This window comes from Barbus barbus, assembly GCF_936440315.1.
Source record: "Barbus barbus genome assembly, chromosome: 48".
Lineage (NCBI taxonomy): Eukaryota > Metazoa > Chordata > Actinopteri > Cypriniformes > Cyprinidae > Barbus > Barbus barbus.
Genome location: NC_136726.1, coordinates 21,416,519 through 21,438,950, shown reverse-complemented (window position 1 = coordinate 21,438,950; position 22,432 = coordinate 21,416,519). Strand labels below are relative to the sequence as shown.

The 22,432-nt window shown below is 38.5% G+C and overlaps 1 protein-coding gene across 4 annotated transcripts in view; it reads left to right on the top strand.

Moving 5' to 3' along the window:
• Positions 1 to 8,713: 8,713 nt before the first annotated feature.
• neo1b (neogenin 1b) overlaps positions 8,714 to 22,432 on the top strand; it is a 125,667-nt gene continuing 111,948 nt past the window's right edge. For 2 of the 4 annotated variants that reach the window (XM_079412619.1, XM_079412620.1), the window contains exon 1: positions 8,826 to 9,310. In XM_079412619.1, coding sequence (XP_079268745.1) covers positions 9,235 to 9,310 — 76 coding nt within the window. In that variant the 5' untranslated portion in view covers positions 8,826 to 9,234. Of the gene's footprint in view, positions 9,311 to 22,432 lie in introns of all 4 variants that reach the window. The other 2 variants (XM_079412621.1, XM_079412618.1) reach the window with 2 other exon arrangements.

The following is a 22,432-nucleotide window of genomic DNA, read 5'->3' as shown; positions in this document are numbered from 1 at the left end:
GTCACAATTTAGTAGTAGTAACAATTTAGTAGTCGCTGGATATTGATAGGGACAATTCAATGCCCTTGTATTTATCCAAAACACCATTCAAAAAACTCCCTGACTTGAAGACAATGGAATCAGAAGAGCTCAAATGCAAACTCGTTTCCATTTCTCTATTTGGCTATTGGTAAACTAATCGTCTACATAGTCGGTGGTAAAAGCCAAAACTGAAAGCTGTTTCTAAGAAAGATTACAAGACAACTTTTTTTCATTTGCAATAGCAGCCTCGATTATTCATGCACATTGAAATCAGGAACGTGAATTAATAAACTAAACAGGACCATTCTGAATCCAAGTTTTCATGCCACTCTGCCAAAAACTAGATGTGATTTTTACAATGCATTTAAGTGATTTTGATCAGAAGCAATCAAATTATTGAAAAATATTGGGCAGATTTTTGAAAGGCTGTGTTACTAAAAGCTAAGCTACTCGGCTATTGGTTGACTTTTACTAATCGTCTGCATGGCCTGTGGTAACAGCCGAAAAGGAAAATCGCTTTGAAGAAAGATTACGAAGACTAACTTTTACATTTGCAATAGCAGTTTCAATAAATCGTGCAAAATGAGATTGGGTATGTGTATTAAGAGAGTAAATAGAGCCATACTGAGTCCATGTTGACTTTAAATGTATTTCATAGGCATGCTGCTATGCCAAAAACGAGTGGCCTACTTTACGAATGAATGTCAGCATTTCCAAAAAGAGAAGCGTGAACAATCCTTCAGCCCTGTAAGGGGGAGTTCAGAGCGCTTGGAGAAGTGCAGGAGCGCAGCATGAACCCAGCTCATCCCTGACTTCACAGCGTCTTGTTGTGGCTGATAGGAGGGTAGCGAGCGAGCCTTTTTTATGTGAAAACAGGGCTGCATCCCTGGTTGTGGAGGATTGTGGGCTTTCTGTGCTTGTCCCCCTCTGAAGTTGCTGTTTTTGTGTGAAGATTTAGGCCTGTTTTTTTCTTACCATTCTGCAGTTCGTCCCCGCTGCGTCCTCTGTGGCTTGAGAGAGTGAGATGTTACTGTCTTTTAAGTTGGTTTGACCTCAATACAACAACTTCCTGTCTTTGAAATCATTTCTGCGTTACAGCCCTCAAACCAGCTTGAAAAAGATGAATATTCTTAGAGCAACCAGTATAGATGCAGATACAAGTCAGCCAGATATACTTTTTGGTGTCACCAAGACATGACAATACTCACTGGTTTAATATAACTCATGTTGATTATTTATTAATTTTCTTTAATGTTTTTGTTTCACACAGGGACATGCAGGAACCAATGGCGTTCATCACTTGGCATATTTGAAGCAATTACAAGTTTAAGGTCAGTAAGATTTTTAAAGAAATTAATACTTTAGTCAGCAAGGATGCATTAATTTGATTAAAAATGAAAGTTAAGACAATGAGTGTGTTTACATGCACAGTCTTAATGCGATTATAACTAGATTTTGGCAATATTGCGATTAAGCTTTACCTCATGCAATACTTCGATTTAAATTTAAGCTCATAATCGCAGCATGCATAATCGTATTAACATAGGTTCGAACCTATATATTTTCGATATATATTAACATATATTTTCGATATCGAAATATACAGGCATGTAAACACCTTAATCGCAGTATTGCCGCTCTGACCAAAGTGCGCATGCGCTCGTGATGTACATGAATGACGGGACGCACACCTGTAATAATACCAAAGTCCCAATAGTCTTTGATAATACGCAGATTAGAAACGATGGAGGCGAAGAAAGCATCGCATTTCTGGGGAAAACACAACTCGCTGCCACCAGTCTGTTCCTTGCCCTCATCCAGAAACGGCGAGAACGCGACGGCAGCGTAGGCAAACAAATTCCATCACATTTCTATTGCCCGAAAAAGCGTACAGCCATACAAAATCATTATGCATTAGACGTAAATAAATTAAAATAGCGGCCAGTAAACACACCTGCTCTTTCTTAGTCCATCATTTGTGCTGTGCAATGGGGTATGTGAATAATGCCAGTAAAAAAATTGACCACAAGTCATAGCGAATAATGGAAATTGCATGTAAACGGGCTTTGCACTTGACATGTAAACATCATAACGCGATTAAGTCCTTACTCTGATTATTGGAAATAATCGCATTATTCGTGCGCATGTAAACGTAGTCAATGTTAGAAACTATTTCTACATAAATGATTATTTTTTAAAACTTAGCCTACTTCATCAAAGAATTCTGAAATCATGATTTCCACAAAAAATATGAAGTAGCACAACTGTTTTCAACATTGATAATAATCAGAAATGTTTCTTGAGCAGTAAATCGGTATATTAGAATGATTTCTGAAGGATCATGTGACACTGAAGACTGGAGTAATGATGCTGAAAATACAGATTTGATCACAGAAATCCATTACATTTTACAATATATTCAAATAGAAAACAACTGTTTTAAATGTTAAAAATATTTCACAATATTACTGTTTTTAATGTATTTGTGACCCTGTCTGTGAAATCCAGGCTAAAGTCTCCAAATCTAATTATGAGATAACAAGCATTAAAATAGGATTTAATTAATTTCACTGTGATTTTAATCTTTGACATGGCCTTACTCAGTCAATATTAAAGATACCAAGGTTACATTTTTACACAATGTTCTTTACCTTATGAAGGATGATATTATGTAACAGTAAATCACACTTTAATTTCACAGCCAGGGTCACATTTTTGATCGTATAAATGCAGTCTTGCAGAGTAGAATGTACTTCTTATCCTCGGTAGTGTAAATGTGACACAAAGTTGAATTAATGAAAGTCATATGGGTTGACATGAGGGTGAATAAATGATTTATATTTTTTGGGGCGAACCCTATAACCCCAGTTTGCTGCAGTGCATCGCAAGTCGCTTTGAATAAACGTGTCTGCGCTGAACAACATAGATTTGTTACCACACATTTAAACCTTTTTAGAATGAGAACATTTGGGAAACAATCCAATCACTTTGGGTGACAACTGTCCTACATGCAGCGAGGTGATCGTCTCTGCGTGTCCTCTGGGTCAATTTGATTGACAGCCGCAGTGTCCCGCCTCTGTTTCTCTGTCCCCTCGGCTGAGTTTTCCAGGGACATGACCGGAGGGCGGAGGCGTGCTGTCTCGGTGACGGGTGAACTGCTGCGACCGTATCAGAGCTGACTGCACCGTGCCAAATTCACACTCTGTATAATTAACGACAGGAGACAGCAGACATTGCAAATTTAATCAGCTCCTTCACGTTATTTAATTTAGTCCCTAACTTAATACAGAAAAGACAGAGGCCCCCTCCCTGTACCTCTCATTACAGGTTTAATGACTGATTGAAGCTGAGTGTCGAATAAAAAAACGCTTAGTGAGAAAATACACATAAACAGTGAACTTTTAGATCGGTTTTATGAACTGGACACATATGTGTGAGAGATCTTGACTCAAACAGCATGATCTGTCTCCAAGTAATAGGTTTTGCAGGTCTTACCCTGATCACATTAAATCTGGTGATGCTTCCTTACTGTGCAGTAATCCTAGATAATCCCAGGAGTTTGGCCAGAGTGGGATTTATTCCCGTGAGAGGAGAGAGAGAGAGAGAGAGAGGGCAGGAGGACGAAGAAGAATGAGGGTTTGAAAAGGCATTCTCATAATTTTACAGTTTGTATCCAGATATGCAAAACGCATATGCAAAACATGCATGGAATACTGTATGCCCACAAAGCAATGCACTAACTACTAAAAATTAAGACATTTTCATTGGATTATAAATTTTAAAAAAGTAATAGCATTAGTAAGCATTGTGCTTACTACATTAATAAATATTATGCAGTACATACTGTGCAGTGCAGCAATACATTAGTATTCCATCCCAAATATTGCCTTCATCTTCCAGTGCCGCTTTGGTTCACTTAATTTGAACATCATCCTGTACAGAGTCTGTCGTCAAATGACATCTCATCCTGCTTTCAGCTCTGACAGCAAATAAACTCATTCTCAATGTCAGTTCTCCATCTGTCAGATTTCTGGAGCCATTTATACACTGCAGTGGCAAGCTGTTTCTTCTTCCTAGTCTGCAAATTGAAGGCTGTTCAGTGTCATTTTAAGGGCTTTAAAGCGACTCAAGCATTCCTCAGAATCAACGGTGACATACATACACCTTTCTCCGTCAGTCTCAGGAAGGTTGGCACAACTTTCTTCATTGACCTTATAGTTAATCTAAAATAAAATTCTTCATCTGAACAGATTTGGAGAAATTAAGCATCACTTGCTCACCATTGGAGTCAATGGGTGCCATCAGAATGAAAGTCCAAACAGCTGATAAAAACATTACAATAATCCAGAAGTTATCCACACCACTCCAATCAATTAACATCTTGTGAAGCCAAAAGATGTGTGTTTTATGAAACCACTCCTTCGTTAAGACGCTTTTGACTTCAAACAAGTACTCTATCCATAATATTGCTTTCTCCATGTGAAAAAGTCATCTTGTCTGAATAAGGAGAGAAATATGCACAGATCAAGCAACAATTACAAGCGAAAACAGTCCGGACAACAGGGGATAGACTTTTTCACTGAAGGAAGCGTTATTATGGATTATGGATTCGTCTTTTGGCCAAAAGTGACGGCACCCATTCACTGCAGAGGATCCATTGGTAAGCAAGTGATGTATTGCTAAATTTCTCCAAATCTGATGAATAAACAAACTCATCTACATCTTGAATGGCCTGAGAGTAAGTACATTTTCAGCAATTTTTCATTTTCGGGTGAACTATTCCTTTCATTTTGTAGTTTATAGTTATAAAGTGTGGTGCAAGAAATTGCTCTTCCTGTCATTCCAATTCACAACATCTTTTGCATCCAAGTACATTCCAGTTCGCATGCATGAATTGAAGGGATCCAACTCTTCAGTTCTGAATATTGCCCAAACCATTATAAACCCATCTCCACTTGAAGCAAAGAACCTTAAACCGTGTAAAAGTGTTTCCACATGTTTATCCTGCCACTCGGGCCGCTTTCAAACAGCAACAGTCTTTTTAGTCATTATTCAAAATTGCTAAATGAATTCTAATAACAATAAACCCCCTGCCGTATTCTGGCTCAATTCCGAATGACGTGAGCACTCGTACTTCTAAAGAGTGCTGAATAATTGGCATCGTCAGGGCTTGCTGGAGATGTACACCACATACGGACCTCAAAAGATGAGAAAGAACAGCTTCTGTTTCCCCTTCAAAAGCACAAAGAAGTTTGATAAATGACCCACGGCCAGCTCAGCTTTGGTCAGTTTGTTGTACAGTAGTCGTTCAGAATTCAAATGAAACTTTATCTTCATTACGACTGACATCTTTTTTTGCACTTCAAGCATATTCTGTGTGTGTGACTCATACACAGGTATCCCTTCGTTCCTTGTGAACATACACATTCTTTATGAGCCGTACACCCACGGGGAAGACAAGCAAGTGTGCCGTGCCCTTGGATTAAACGCTGAATTTCAAGACCCAAGGGCACCTGAGCTCCTACAGTAATCACATGTATTATGTGACCTCTCTGCAGTATACCAAGGACTTAGTTTTGTATTGAACATTGACACATTTCAACCATTATATGTAATTATACATAAATATAGAAAATTGATGGTGAAGTCAATTAGATAATCTCCAAATATGGTCTGGAAATGTGTTGCTTGTTCACTCACTGACTATTCTCTACATGGTGAATGTAATATTTTACTATATGAGTAAGCAAAAATGAGAACAAATCTAAAGACATTACAGCACACTTTGTTTTATTGCTGCCTGTCTAACATGAAAAACTGGACATGGTTGAATGCATTAGCTTGCCCTCAGGTGCTGTTCTGCATGTAAACCAGTGGATGGCACTATAAGTAGCTAATCATATACACAACATCCATTTCCACCAGCCTCTTGCCAAGCACTTTTAGGTTTTTGCTTTGTTTTGTTTTTTTCCTTTTAACCGATCCAAATAGAGCTCTTTAGTCATGACGTCAATTTTCAACCTAATTCGCAGCAGGGGTTGCCGTGGGAATTTCCACTGGTTTTTGGTTTTGGATAGCGGTTTTTGATTTATGACTAAAATCAGGTCTGTGACAATATTGAAGAGACTTTCACATTTTGTTCTACATCATAATTTGCATACAATCATATTTCAAAGTTAAGGATTAAAATAAGTATTGCAACTAACATATCAAGTAGTTAAACTTTCATCCTGTGGCAATAATTTATTTAGCTACTCAAAAATACAGTAGCTTCAGATATTATTCTTGAGTGTGTGTGTGTGCGCGTGTGTTTTTGTGACAAATAAGGACATACATTTGTATAATGACAAGGGTATGAATAGGTATTACAAGGAGAATGTGACTTATGAGGACATTGCTCCATGTCCCCATATTTCAAAAGGCTTATAAATCATACAGAGTGAGTTGTTTTTTTTGAGAAAGTAAAAATGCACAGTTTCCTGTGAGGGCTAAGTTTAGCTTTAGGGTTGGTGTAGGGCAATAGCACATACAGTATAAAAACCATAACGCCTATGGGTAATGTGTGTAACGTGTGTGTATAATGTACAGTCATGGCCAAAAATATCAGCACCCTTGGTAAATATAACCAAAGAAGGCTGTGAAAATTAATCTGCATTGTTAATCCTTTTGATCTTTTATAAAAAAAAATCTCAAAAATCTAACCTTTCATTGGATAATAAGAATTTAAAATGGGGGGAAATATCATTATGAAACAAATGTTTTTCTCTGATACACATTGGCCACAATTATCGGCACCCTTTTATTCAATACTTTTTGAAACCTCCATTTGCCAGTTTAACAGCTCTAAATGTTCTCCTATAATGCCTGATGAGGTTAGAGAACACCTGACAAGAGATCAGAGACCATTCCTTCATCCAGAATCACTCCAGATCCTTTAGATTCACAGCTCCATGACGGTGCTTCTTCTCTTCAGTTCACCTCACTCATCTTCTACAGGGTTCAGGTCAGAGGACTGGAATGGCCAGCAGAAGCTTGGTTTTGTGCTCAGTGACCCATTTTTGTGTTGTTTTTGAGGTTTGTGTTTGGATTATTGTCTGGTTGGAAGATCCAAACATGGCCCATTATAAGATTTCTAACAGAGTCAGTCACTTATTGATTTTTTATCTGTTGGTGTTTGATAGAATCCATGACGCCATGTGTCTAAACAAGATGTCCAGGACCTCCAGCAGAAATATAGGCCCACAACATCACAAATACAGCAGTATATTTCATTGTACACATGGGGTACTTTTTATCCCTGTGTTCACCAAACCCATCTTGAGTGTTTGCTGCTAAAAAGCTCATTTTTAGTTTCATCTGACCATAGAAGCCAGTCCCATTTGAAGTTCCAGTCGTGTCTGATAACAGAATATGCTGGAGTTTGTTTTTGGACGAGCCAGGAGAATTTTTCTTGAAACCCTCCCAAACAAGGGAGGGTTTTTATTATATATAGCTTATTATATCAATAATCAATAATCAATATATAGCTTATTATATCAATAAGCTATTCATAATTTTTCTCTACCTCATATTGCTGCTATTATATACCCTGTACAACTTTTTTGCACATTATTTTGCACATTCCTCTTAGTACTATTTAAGTCAACAACATACTGACCTGCACATTTATATTTATATTTTTTATCTATTTTTTTATTTTATTCTTTTTATTTTATTTTATTTTTTTTATTTTTTTCTACTTTTTTTTCTTAATTATTGCCCTGATGGTGGAAATGGGAATTTTCACTGCTCTAGCTCTTTTCTTAAAGCCACTTCACTAATTTGTGAAGCTCAATTATCTTTTGCTGCACATCAGAAATATATTCTTTGTTTTTTCTCATTGTGATGGATGATTAAGGGAATTTGGGCTTTGTTTTCCCTCCTTTTTATATTTCTGTGAAACAGGAAGCCATGGCTGGATAATTTCATGTTCATAATCACCCTGGAGTGCTCAAAATTGTGAATATGAATGGGAATATACTTCAGAGATATTTTACTCTTAAGAATTTCTAGGGGTGCCAATAATTGTGTCCAACGTGTACTTGAGAAAAACATTTATTTCATAATGAGACCCCCCCCCCCCCCATTTAAAATTCTTATTATCCAATGAAAGGTTAATTTTTTTGTGAATTTTTCAAATAAAAGATCAAAAGGATTAACAATGCAGATCAATTTTCACAGCATTCTTTCATCATATATACCAAGGGTGCTGATATTTTTGGCCATGACTGTATATATATATATATATATATATATATATATATATATATATATATGAAGAGTTAATTTCCAAAAACATATAACTCTGTTTTTAACAATTTTTAAAAATCTTTTTTTTACTGTGCATTCCAATTAATCTCAATCAAACTGCAGTTGGGATATTTTGATTAGGTTAGTTAACTAAATTAAGCAGCTAACTAACACAATAACAACATGATAAATTAAAAAACTAGATTTTTGACAAATTTAAAAAACTGAGTTTTATAAATTATACACACACAAGCATTATATATATATATATATATATATATATATATATATATATATATATATATTTATATATGTGCATACTAAAATGCGGTGGTTCAGAAGAAATGTGATTAGCAATCATCTCAACACACCGGGATCCAGATGTGCGCATGCGCATTACGCGCCCACACGCCGTGATTTTTGACTTTCCCGGGCCAAAAAAAAATCCAGAATCCTGTGAGAATCCACGACTGCTTTTTCACGGACCAATGCCCACTACAAGCCTCTCCAGCACCACACGCCGTGTGCTTATGTTGGATATTCCACTGCGGTTCCGTTAAATCTGTTGAACGCTCTTTCTCCGCGCGTCCAGAAACACGCCGGTCGGTCTGAAGCGCGTCGGAACCCATTTGCAGCCGCAGCCTTTGTGGGTCGGCTGTGGATTGACTTAATGCCTCCTTTAAAAGCCCTCTTCGGGGTTTTAAGTTCAAGAAAACACCAGGACCCTTCGCCTTCTCGCCTTTGACTCTTACAGGAGAATTAAATGTTTATTTTTTGGCACCGGTGGAGCGCGAGATCTTGCCGGTTGTGGACGATGTTCAGCGTTTTTGTATAAAACACCTTGTCAGTAAAACTTCAGAAAACACAGTGGATAACTTGTGTTTCCCCGAGGTTATTTTGTGTATTTTTTTACCTCAGAAAGTGATGGCGGAGCGGGGGGCACGGCTGCTCGTGTTTTTCTTAAGTCTTATCGTTATACGGTTCTGCGGCGCGGATAAAGGTAAGTTCGTCTCTCGTTCGTTACTTGCGGTGGACGCGTTTACAAGCGCAGCGCGGCATCGCCAAATCCAATGATAACGTTCAGCATTTATTAATCTCTTTCCACCAGCTCATTGTACCAACACTAATTTTTACCCTGAAGTTTGCCATTCTGCCCTGCACAGCCTGGTTATATTTTGTGGTTTAGTGGTTACATCTGGGTTGGTAGAAGCTTGAAGGTATAAATTCTGCAAAGGGTCATACATGATCTTGCTATTTAGTGACTGATCACTAGGTGATCACCCCAGGTTGCTTTGACTATCATGTGCAATGTAAACTTAATGTCATATTAATAAGAATAAGCCATTACAGATTTGGAGGTTTTGTTGGTAAGTAGACATTGGGAAAGAAGAGCACCGCTGCCCCTCATCCATCCATCCATCCATCCTCTCCAGAACAAGGGCATGGGGAAACTCTTGACTGAACCTAAAAGAAAAGCTGAGGGTAATGATTGATTGTTGATGGTAATGACAGGGTCAGGTTCAGACATTGGGGAACCTTTACTATTGGGAATGATGAAAGGGAATTTTCTGGTTGACTCAAATGAAGATCAGTTCCCTCAGCTGCTGCCAATGAGGGAACTGTGAGGTGGATTTGTAAAATGACACCAAACAGGGCTTGACAGGAGAGATTTGAGCTGTTTTTGTTCATTATTTGGCTGAAATCGACATCATTTTTTTTAGACTGTGACGTATAAGTTTTCTTTTGAATAAGAATCAGATGTATTTATTATTCCAATCATGGTCGTGGGGATGTTTGAGAATCATTCGCTTTTTTAAAGATAAATTGCATGTCTTTCTCTTTTCTGTGTTTTAAAGGATTCTAGATAGGACTTGAATGGTGCTTTGTACATGTGGCCAGTTTCGAGTTACTAATCATGGCATCCCTCTGAAAATAAGTTTTTGTTTATTTGAAACGCATTTCCCTGAGGTTTCAGACGTGCAGATTTTAAAGCCAAGCCACAAGTCCTCTCTCAAAGATAGTCTGCTAGTAAACTGACTATTCACAATGCTTTATAGAGTTTCGTAGATTTCTCAGTGGAAAAAAGTCGCATCAAACCGAATTAGCCTCTGCATTTGTGGCACAAATCTAGTTTATTTCGATTTGGATTAAAAAGAGCTTTTGGGCCATTCTTACAGGATACAGTCTTGCATTCAGAAATGGCTTGATGAAGTGGAAGAGAATACAGGAGTCTCGAGATGTGTTTTAAAAAATTTAACTTGTTTTTAACTCCGTACAGTTTCTTAAACCAGAAGTCTGCTTTCAAAGACAGTCTACTTGTTGGATATTCAGAGTCTTTTCACAAAATGCTCAGTTGAAACGGTGCCTTGATATAAAAATTATGCTTGATTCAAATAAAATTTAGTTTGAAAGATTTGGTGCATTTGATAATTGCTATGCAAGCCTTTGAATCAAACTGCATTTACGATTACGAAAACACTAAATGCTGCTCTTCATTGCATTGAAATACATGTGATGCACATATAGATTTCCATTTAGGACCCATTTCAACGATACTGAAAAGTTGCAACATTGATTTCTGTCCACGTAATGTCAGTAAGTGATTTTTCAGTCTTCCAAAGGTACAACAGACGTTCTAATGTTCTTGTGTTAAGTCCCAACACCAATGCATCATAGAAGTCTGTAAAAGGTTTATCAGGTCTAAAACAGTTTGCCATCTTTCATGCCACTTTGAGAATGGCAGGAGCTGGTCACAATTGTCATGATGTCTTGGCGTAATTGCTTTTGGCACAGCAGGTAAACGGCACAAATGGAGACATCTGTAGCTATCTCCATCTCTCATTAGCGGTTTGTGTGTGGTTGGGGCGAGGCGATGGGGGTCTGTGGTCTTGAAAGCGAGCTTAATCCTCATCGATGTCAGGCTGAATGATTGAATGACATTTTAGCGCATCCAGTTGACCCCCTCCCGTTGCTGCTGCTAGTGGGATATCAACAGCCCGATCTCATTCACAAGGCTCGAGGGTAAATTTGTGAATCTCCACACTCACTCTCATACTCTCTTGGTCTGGCGCTTTGTGAGAATGATACGCGAAGCCATTTTCTTGCTGCCTGCAGCTGGTTGAGAAGAGGAAACCAGCACAAAGACAAACACATTCATCCTGTGTCTTATCTGTGCTCTCGTCTAAGCGAGACTGACAGTGGGCAACAGTGTTTGGTTTCTCCTCTTGGCTGCTTATCAATTTGTGGAGTTTTCACCTTCTAGATCGCCTATGGCTGATTGATGCTATATGTACTTGTAGATGCTTTATAGATGTTGTTGTGAAGTGTGTCAGTTTGTGGTTGGATGGAAAGATGCTCGACTGAACCTATTAAATGTGAAGCCTTATAATTGTTAGATTTGAGTCAAGTGAGAGTTAAACTGTCAGCTTGAAAAAAATCTATAATAAAGTGTTGCAGGATGATCGAGTTCCTCTTTTTTTTTTTTTTTAGGAGTTGTCCATAGATTTCTGACATTAAAACAACTTGAACAGGGCTCTAGACTGCAACCATTTTTTGAGAATGTGCGAGTTAAAATTTGACGGTCGCATTGAGTGCATGGTCTGCACATTGTAGCAGGAGTCAGATTTCACTGAAGAGAGGCGCTTTCAGCACGAGCACTTCATGGGTAGAGCCTGGTTTATACTTGCTGCATCAGCACGAGCACATAGGTGCGTGCAGTGGACGGAGCGCAACGGAGGATTTGGTTTTCAAACTAAAGTAAAAGACCGCTTCTTAAAGCGGCAAAGTAAAACCAATTTAGTTTTACTTTGCTGTTTACCTCACGTTACGCTATGGATTCTTTCCTTAATTTTTAAAATATTATTATTTATTTGATTCCTCTGTGTTTGCTAAACATTCTGTAATTTATTAGTCAGTATATAATACAGCATGTGATGTGTCCTATATGCCATGCCTCGTCTTATTCGTTTTTTGTTAATAAATGTTATGTAGCCTAAGCTAGTTTGTCATTGCAGCCTACTGTTTTATTGTTTTTGTACTTTTTATTAAGAATAACAATGAATCCATCTTTTGTTTTAGTCTTAAAAAGTGAAAGGTGTATAGATCTAAGCAAAACAGACAATTATCTTTTCATGTAAAACGTGACACTAAGATCGCGAATTTGAAAGTGAATTCACAAAATTTAAATCACAAATAATACTGATGAAAAAGAACGGGTTGAATGTTGAACACTTTTGTTACCTTATAACTATAAAATATGATAAAAGTTCATCAGCATGCATTGATTAATCAAATGTGAAAATAAAAAATATTGCGACCAAATTATGTGCTCGTGCGACCAACTGTGAAAGTTAGTCGCAAAAGTTCGACCAGTGGGAAGAATGAGTCTAGAGCCCTGTTTAACCACTAATCATGTGTTATATACAGGCTATGTTAAAGCAATTTTCTAGAACATTTCTTTCTTATGTGTACTGTATACTTTCTCTGTCTTCTCCACAGATTTTTGCAGTTAAAACAGCTTTAACTACTTAATGTATATCATACATACCAAGGTTGTGCAGCATTCAAGCTAATTTCAACTAGAAAAGCAAGATTTATGCTGTTGAAGATTTAAGTTTGAAAAATGTTTAACCCTGATGTTTGAAGGTTTTATGGACCGGCAAATATAATTTAAGTGCCACATATAGAAGTTTATACATTTAGTTTATACATTTCATCATATTTTTTAAACTAATTTTTGTGGACTGTGGTGGAAGAACACTTAATTTCCCAGAATGCATTGCCTGTGATGGACTTCTACCTGTCATTCCAGTTCAACTTCCAGTGAGATGCTGCCAAATTGATAAAATTTCCACTTCATTAAATGAAAGGGAGCTAATTCTGCCCAACCTTGGTACAAACTGTAATTTTAGATAATATCAATTTTTGATGTAAAGGGGGTTGGGGTTGAATCTAATCTCTTTCAAAAATCTGGTTGTTCTAGAGGTATAAACGTTAATTTTCCAAACGCCTTTTAGTCTGGGACACGTTTTGAAACCCTAAGGTTTGGTTTTGTGGAACCACTGAGATCCATGTGTGTGGAAAGGATGGAAAATTCCAGCAGGAGAGTTGCTGTTTGCAGTAGGAAGACGCTATTTGTCCTTCTCAATATAGTGTTTGACTAGGCGGACCCTCGCCCTCAGTCTCTCACTGGGAAAGGTCACCGCCCTGAAAGACGGGGTCACTCTTGATTTCTCCTTCTGCGGTCTCGGTGAATAGAGAACTCTTGCTGGTTGTTATTGCTTCTCCAACACCTCTCTTGGCTGTTTTGGAGCTTGCTTGTAAGGAATGATTAGACTGTGGACGGTTGTGGTGAAGGCATCGTTTTAATGAGGTCAGGAAAGAGCTTGCTGAGAGGAACCCAGTGTTTGACCCTTGCTGTGAGGGTTTAGATGCATGGCTTTTGTATGGATTGAAGGTCTTGACTGCTGTCTGTGAGAACCTGAACAAGACATAAACCATCTCTAGTTGTATAGTTCAAATCATCCAAAAATCCAACACACTGCTCTTTCCACATCTTTAAAGTTGATCCTATGGATTGATGTTTCTGATACATGACCTAGATGTTCAACTTTTTTGTTTTACACCTACTGCATTATCCTGATTATTTGATAATTTGTCCTTAGAAACTCAGCATCTGTTATATGTCGAATAGCAATCACTCCTGTTCACCCCCTTCTGTAAGTGCTTTGGTGTTCCCATTGGGTTAAGCAGGAGGCTATGAATAATGGAAGAGAACCTTTGCTGTCTCTAAAACGGTGATTAATTGGTTTAATTTGATCATGTTGTACCTTCTGGGCTGTGCACACCACCTGATTTGTCCTCTACCTGCTAATGAATCTCTTGTAGCCGTCGTGTGTATAATGTCTCAGCTAGGAACAGCCCACTTTGACCTGTCTGTCTATGAAAGTCCACTTAAAGGAATGGTTCACTCGAAAATGAAAATTGAGTCATTTACTTTCTCAAACTCAAAAGTGGGTATTTTGAATAGAGTTTTGCCCATTTAGTAGAAGTCAGTGGGGTCAAAAACAACATTATTTGCACTCCATTGACTGATTTGTTTTATGGAAGAAAAAAAACACTTAAGACATTTTTAGAAATATTATCATTTGTGTTCCTCAAGCAGGTTTGGAAAGACTTAAGGGTGAATACATAATCAAAGAACTTAAATTTTTTGGGGTGAACTATCCCTTTAACATGATGCATAAAGTGGTTCAGAAGATTGAGATGCCTCCATATTTGAAGAAACGTAACCATTCTTTACTTTGCCGATTTAGAACTGACTTCCAAGTAGAGCTGTCTTTAGAGCTGGCCTTTCAAAAGTAAAAGCAATGGGCTAACTTGGTAATTGAGCTCTGATTGGTAGGTTTGGGGGTATGTAACCATGGAGAGCATTTTCCAGTTCTCCAGGCCACATGCTAGCTGCCTCCCGCTGATATCAGCGCACTTAGTCTCTGTAGGGAATGCAAATTACTACCTTTCTTCTGCAGAAACCTGCTGAAACGTAGTTAGCCATTTATAGGTCTGAACACTTTGGCCTGATTTAATGGATGGCCTCACCCTAACTCAAAAATACATGTCATTAGATTAGGCATTGAACATTTTTATTGCATTGAAATATTAATTTCAAGTATTCCAGAAAATACACCGTATTGTGATGCATTCATTGACTAAAGTGATTAAGAGCGAGCTGATGACATTCTTTGTAGTTTGTAGCCACCGTGCTTCGATTATTTCTTTCATACCTCAAGCGAAGTCACAATCCCTATCTGAGCCAGTCTTCACGTTGTCTTGCCTCTTACAAATGATGCATTTAAAAGGGCAGCCAAGCTTACGTTAATGTCCATTTGTACTCCGCTTTACCGAAAGGCTATAAAGGGCATCCAGGCTCGAAGATGACTGGCGAATGATAAACCAGCCTTTCCTCCCCATTAGCTTTATGGAGGAGTTGCTCTATTTGTCGTCAGGGATGAGACGGGCTTCACTTGACCCTGAAAGAGGTGATGTGGAGCAGAGTTTGATACCCAAGTAGGTTGCAAACTGTTGTGGAATTATTAAAAAGTTGCCCGAGGCTCTGGTTTGTTTGTTGGTTTTTGAACATCATGGCCCATTTTTGGGAGAACTTTCTGCTCTTGTTCTTAGACCTAGTGTTCCTGCTCTTTCCTTTTTTTGAGTTTTAATTTTGCGAATATGAAGCAACTAATTGTTGCCATCCCTCTAAAATACTTTTTGATGAAGTCAAGTTCTTCTAAACTGGCATTTCCTGCTGTGAACCCAAAGGAGGTAAGTCATAAAATAGTGATTAAAAATAGAGTATGAACTCTCCATAACTAACTTTAATATTGATCCAAATGCTGAAAGAATTATTCAATTTAATAAATAATCACACAAGTATGAGAGTGCCTGCTGATGGGAATTAATTTAATGAAAGTGTTGTTTTCCTCATTGCGTTGTCAGAAAGCCAATTAATTTCATCCTGAAGTAGCAGCAGATCGAAAATATTTCGCATGGTTTATCTCGGAAGCAGGCGTCCGCCGCTGTTCGTAGACTCGCATCTGAAAGAAATTGCTGTTTTTGCTAATTCGACATGATTGAAGGCATGTCAGGAGTACATGGAGTATATACATGGAGGACATGTGGCACATAATGGCAGGACACATCCATCAAACACGCAGCGACTCCGTGAACACCTCCCAGGGGACGCTGATTAACCCTTCCCCTGGATGAAACGCATAAATTGTGTTTTTCTTCCCCCGTCGTTAGCATGTAATGTCTGTCGGTGGTGTATATGAAGGCCAGGACGTGATTTAATCATTGGCTGTATTCCGTCAGGTTCTTAGGGCATCGTCCTTGCTGTGCATACATCAATTAGACACACAGACGCACATGCGCTTTAATAAGCCTGCGAGTGTGCTGTTGGCAGTAGCGGTGTCACTGAGACTGATGGTTGTGACAGCAGGCGGATGATAATTAACAAAGATTCCTGCTATTCACTTTCTTGCACACACACTCTTCTGTTTGGAGCTGGATAGTGGCAGGTTACTCTGTGTGTGTGTGTGTGTGTGTGTGTGTGTTGCTTTTTTAAGGGGCACAAATGGTGCACTAAACAAACCAGGGTCTTCGGTTCAAGTGTTCCCTCAGGGCAGAGCAGGTGACTGAGCATTAGCCAGTGGATTGTTTGTCCCGTTCTGAATGTGGTCTTATTATATCTTGGAGAAGTGTACTTCACATCTCTTCTTGTTAAGACATTAGCTATGCCCTTGATCATCTTGTGGCTATTCATATATATAAAATAAACTGTAATGAAGCACATTAAAGTGCCTCGTAAACAACATTCACACAAATTTGAAGAGAAATGTAGAGTGTGGCTTGATTTTTTTTTATCTCGTATTAATTGATTTGATGGTGTAAAGTGGGTTTTAAATCAGAATGGTGTCAGATCTTAATATGGCTTTCCCTCTCGAAACAACATTAGTTTTGAAGTTGAGAGATGTTGAGGTTGAAGGTCAAGATCAACCCTCCCAAGTATCTTCACCTCTCCCAATAGTGATATTTCTAATGTGTTATTATTTGATATTATTGCTTTAATGTGTTTTATATCAATTTGATCTAGTATTACATTTCTGCTTTTACTATTGGCATAATTTAAAGCTAAATTATCTGCAACAGGAGCCTAAACAGTGTCTCCGTTCTGACATTGACATTAACAAATTGGATGGGAAATTAATTTTGTGTAAATTGATTTGGACTTGAACACCCTTTTGACAAGTGAACTTTGTTTCGCGTATTTAAAGAGCCGGTGAATTTAGTGATGTTCTCTCTTTGTTTTCAGAGGTTTGCTCAGGGCCGCAGTGGGTTATATTGATTAGTTTTCCTATGGGGAAGCTATTGTGCGTTATGCAGGAAGCCAATAGGAAGAGCTGTTCATCTGTCTGAACTGCCTGTGTAAATATGGCCCTGGGTGGGCGGCTGTAGTGTGTGTGTGTGTACAGAAAAGGGTTGAAAGAGTATTTTGGCCTGGATGAGAATAACAGAGACTAGATGCTTTAAAATTTGACGTCAAAATAAGACTGCGAGAGCTAGAAATACAGTGCGTGCAATGGACCTCATCCATCAATTTGAATTTGTGTAAATTGTTCATAAAAGTATTATATGCTTAGAATGCTGCATTAAATGCAATTACATCATTTTTGGCCTAAGAATGCTTTTAATGAACAATATTTACACCAATACAATGTTCAATGGGCACATTTATGTGTAAATAGTTCATACAGCATTTTGGCTTAAATTGTTTTAATTTCAATGCAGTGCTTTACATAAAAATGCTTTTATGGTCAATTTACACAAATACAATGCTCAATTGCCTAATTTCTGTGTAAATAGTTCATCGCAAATTCATCACATTATGAATGAATGAATGAATGATTCATTTATATAGCGCTTTGTGTATTGCTGTACACCCAAAGCGCTTTACAATCATGTGGGGGGGAGTCTCTCCTCAACCACCACCAGTGTGCAGCATCCGCTTGGATGATGCGACGGCAGCCACAGGACAACGGCGCCAGTGCGCTCACCACACACCAGCTACAGGTGGAGAGGAGAGAGAGTCATAGAGCCAATCAAGTGTATGGGGATTATTAGGAGGCCATGATAGAGGCCAGTGGAGGGAATTTGGCCAGGACACCGGGGTTACACCCCTACTCTTTACGAGAAGTGCCATGGGATTTTTAATGACCACAGAGAGTCAGGACCTCGGTTTAACGTCTCATCCGAAAGACATTACAGTTAATGCATCACATCATGTAAGATACTTTTGCAAACACCTAATGCACCTGATTCCGTTGTGTTTGTAAAACTATTCTTGCGTCTTGTCATGAAATCAAATATTTCATTAGTAAGAACCAGTGTCTCAGTTTATCCAGCAAAACTCAGAAAATACTGAAACACTACTATGCATCTACTCCAATTAAAGACTATTGTAACAATGTTAGCAAACAACATTTTCACAAAAACTGCAATACTTTCCTCCGTTTGACTTCTGAAGAATTTAGAATGACCTTGTTGGTGTAAGATGCCGTCCTCCTGTGTAACACAAGATTTGAGCCGCCGGCAGAGTTTTGAATCTGTTTACTGTATTCTTCCTGTGTTCAATGTTGCGATCTCTGTCATCATATTGGCCCTGACGGTGAATTACGGCATGTAATTGAAAAGCGAGGGGGGGAATTTAACGACGCGTACGGCTCCCTGGTGACCTGCGGAAAGCGCTCCCTTCCCCTTATTTTCCCCTTTTCCGCATCCGAGGCCGTGATTGATGGCCACGGTGTTTATCCGGAACCTCGGTGAGGAAGAGAATGATTGGCCGTGACCAATTCTGTTAGTTGTCCGGGGGGGTTCGGTGGCTCGCTTTTGTCCCATGAAACTCTGGTGTCGTTTTAGGACGTGCTGTATTAATGAAAGCCAAGGGCCCGTTTATACACACATCGACGGGGAAATAGAAGCTGCGCTTTTAAATGCAGATTATTCTGAACCTCAGTTATAGTGGTTAACCTTCCTTTCTAGCATATCTCACCCAGAATCCTCAGAGGAGAGCCTCTCGGAGCTGTGAGTCATAGTCTTTTTGTTAGATTACGTGGGTGTCAAAAGCAACGAACATTTTGCAGCCTCGCCTGAGTTTGGGAATTGCAGATGCGACTTTGAGATTCTTGAAATGCAAATGATGAATTGAACAGACTTAGTCACTGGTGCCCTCTACTCTAGGAACGTTATTGCCGGAAGAAAGTCTTCTTTTTTTCTTTTTTCTTTTTTTTTACACTATCCAGGAAGCATCTTGGGTGGATGACACCTCATTGGTTGTTTAACTAAGCTTTCCTTTTGGCTTCCAGTTATTAAATTATAATATACTTTTGCTAAATTGACATACTTATTTTCTACATTTCAAGTGCGTTGTGAAGGCTGTTCCACATGACTCGATCTGGATTGATCTCTGTGGAGTGACCATAACTTTTGAACCAATTATTCGCTAAACTTTTAACCTCCTGCTAGCAATTCGTTGTTCATGTTGTGGTTAAAATGACATTTGTTTTGGTAAATGCGCTGAATCTCTGATGCAAGTCATGTGAAACGGCCTTCAAGGGTTAGTTTGCCTTTTTTTTCACCCTCATCTCTATTAAACACATGTGACTAACTTTCTGCAGAATACAAAAGAATATTTAGAAATGTCTTTGTTTATACAATGCATGTCAATTGAATCCAGTGCTTTTTGAGCCTCAGCATTCATCAGATCTTTTCCTTTTATGTATGTACAGTTATAAATGATGACAGAATTATCATTTTTGTTGGAGTTTATCCCTTTGTAGCATCTCAGGGTTGTCAAAATGTTCTTTACAATTTATTTTGATCATTGAATCATAGAGGTTTTGATTAATGTCTCACCAAAGTATTGGTTTCTTTAGACCCTGACACACATGTAGCCCTCCTTTTAAACCCTCAAGCTACAATGTCTCTCTTTCATTGTTGTTCTTCTTTTATGTTATGATGGATTTATCCACTGAAAAAACTATTTACTTTCCCGGTGCAATTTTGCCATGACGACAGTGATAGATAACAGAGATGTCAGTTTATTAACGGTTTCTGAGTAGGTTATTCCGCTTGCTTTGAGGACCAGGATATGTCCCCCACCTCCATCCAGAGAGTTTGAGCATACATTTCTTTAAAGCCATTCTGGGCGCCTGCTGAGAAGAGATAAAAGGTACAGCGTGGAAGAAGAGAGCTGGACTCTAATGGAAGGGGCAGACACAGACAGGTGAGAAAAAACAGATGAAGATGAAAACGAAGCCATAGACAGCTAGTTCCTAAGCTTCATGATCCACCCAGCATGAGCTCCACCTAGAGATTTATTTTTTATATAAATTCATTACTTAGACCTACGCCAAAAAAGAAAGAAGAAAAAATCCAGTTGGTGTTTGTAATGGGACCTGGGAGCCTCTTAGGTCCCTGTCCAACAGTTCCTGGTTATTTTCTAGTTTCAAGTTTATTTGTATAACGCTTTTTACGATACAAATCGTTGCAAAGCATGCTCTACAGGAAATTAAGTTTCCACAATATATTTATATATTGCAGAACCTTAATATATTTAACTTATGGCAAAATTTGGTAATTCTGTATGTTGTCTGAGCGTTGGCATCCTCTGAGGTCCTCTGAGGAGTTGGCATTATCTTTTCTCAGGTGTTCGGTCATCTCAGATCATTTAAGGGTTTGATCCAGACTGAAGCTTCTGTCATTCTTAGTTACCACGGGATGTTAATCCTGTCGCAGAAACAGAGAAACAAATAGAGATGTAATTAGCCTAGCTGCTGTTCCATCTAAGCAAAAATGATTTGTTCAACCCAAGCTAAAGAATAATAATAATGCACATTTGATCAGACATAACTGCAGTACAAGATTATAAGATGCATTATGTGAATGCTTGGCTAAAGAGATGTGTCTTTAATCTAGATTTAAACAGAGAGAGTGTGTCTGAACCCCGAACGTTATCAGGAAGGCTATTCCAGAGTTTGGGAGCCAAATGTGAAAAAGCTCTACCTCCTTTAGTGGACTTTGCTATCCTAGGTACTACCAGAAGTCCAGAGTTTTGCGACCTTAGGGAGCGGGTTGGATTGTAGCGTGGTAGAAGACGAGTTAGGTACGCAGGAGAAATAGAAACAGCACTGTTGTTTGCGGGTCTTTTCTTTTCCAAACCATTCATGCACACACAGTCAGACTTTATAAACTAGTGGTGCGCTGATATACACTAGTTCAAATTTGGGCTGTAAAGTGTTAAAGGTGACTTTTTCCGTGCAAGTGTTATTATCAGGTCCCCTCATTCATCTACCAACCAAGAAAACGTGAAAAAGAACAACCTGGTAAATTTGTTTTGGTAAGCCTTTCTCTGCAAGCTTATGAAAAAACGAGCTGCTCGGATTTCGCTCCCCCTGTGATGTAGAAAAGGGATCTAATTATAATATTACCACTGCTTAATCTGCAGGTTTTCTGTTTTTGCAAGCAACAACGGTGTACCAGTTCTAACACCATGGCAAAAGTTTGAGCAAAGCATGTTATCTGTTCTGTCTCTGGCAGCACTGATGAGCACAGATCACTATTCAGAGTCCCAGCCTCAGAGGAGACAAGAGAGCAGTGGATTTATGGATTTATTTACTTATATTACGCTGCTCCCATACAGATCTAATATAAACTTGCGATTTCTTTCTAACTCGTTTTTAACATTTGACGGTTTAAGCGCAATAAGACATGAAAGAGAACTTTTAGTACTCGCATGCCGTGTGAGTTTGCTTCGTGAATTGGATGTGCGCTCAGAAAATCCTATTTCAGAAGTTTAAATGAACATGGTTTAAAACACATGAATACAGCGCGATAGACATGATAATCAAAACCAAACAGATGTTTCTTTTAGCAGAGTATCTGAGGAACGAGCTGTAAAGGCACAACACTATCCTGGAAAAGGGGACGGGGAGCAGCAGCTCATTTGCATTTAAGGAGACGTGCACAAAACCTGCTGACACTCAAAATAGGCTTTTTTAAAATGATATAATGATCTGTGGGGTATTTTGAGCTGAAACTTCACAGACACATTCTGCGGACACCTGAGACTTATATTGCATAATACATTTTTTTTTTTATCACCGTTTTTCATCATCGTTAACCATAAAAGCCCTGTTAAAAGTAATTCAACAAAGTTGAATACTGTCTAACTGTTTAATGCAAGCATGATTTCTTTAACTTTGGTCAAATTTGCAGTCAGGGTGTGTTGGTGCTACTGTCGTTACCGTGATCCAGTCTGGAGATTCTGATCAGTCTGAATTTACAGATTTAACAGAAAATCGTGTGGTGTATGATGGGTAATGTGTTTTTTTTAATTGGTCTAAGACTTATTTGCACCAAGGATAAAATTCTACTAATCGTTCTAATTCTGAAAGAATAGCAAAGTCTGTATGACAACTATAGCAATAACGCATAATTGAAATCTTTTTCAGAATGTATTGCCCACTTTGAAAACCCATTCTAGATGTTAATGTAGTTATTTTAGTTA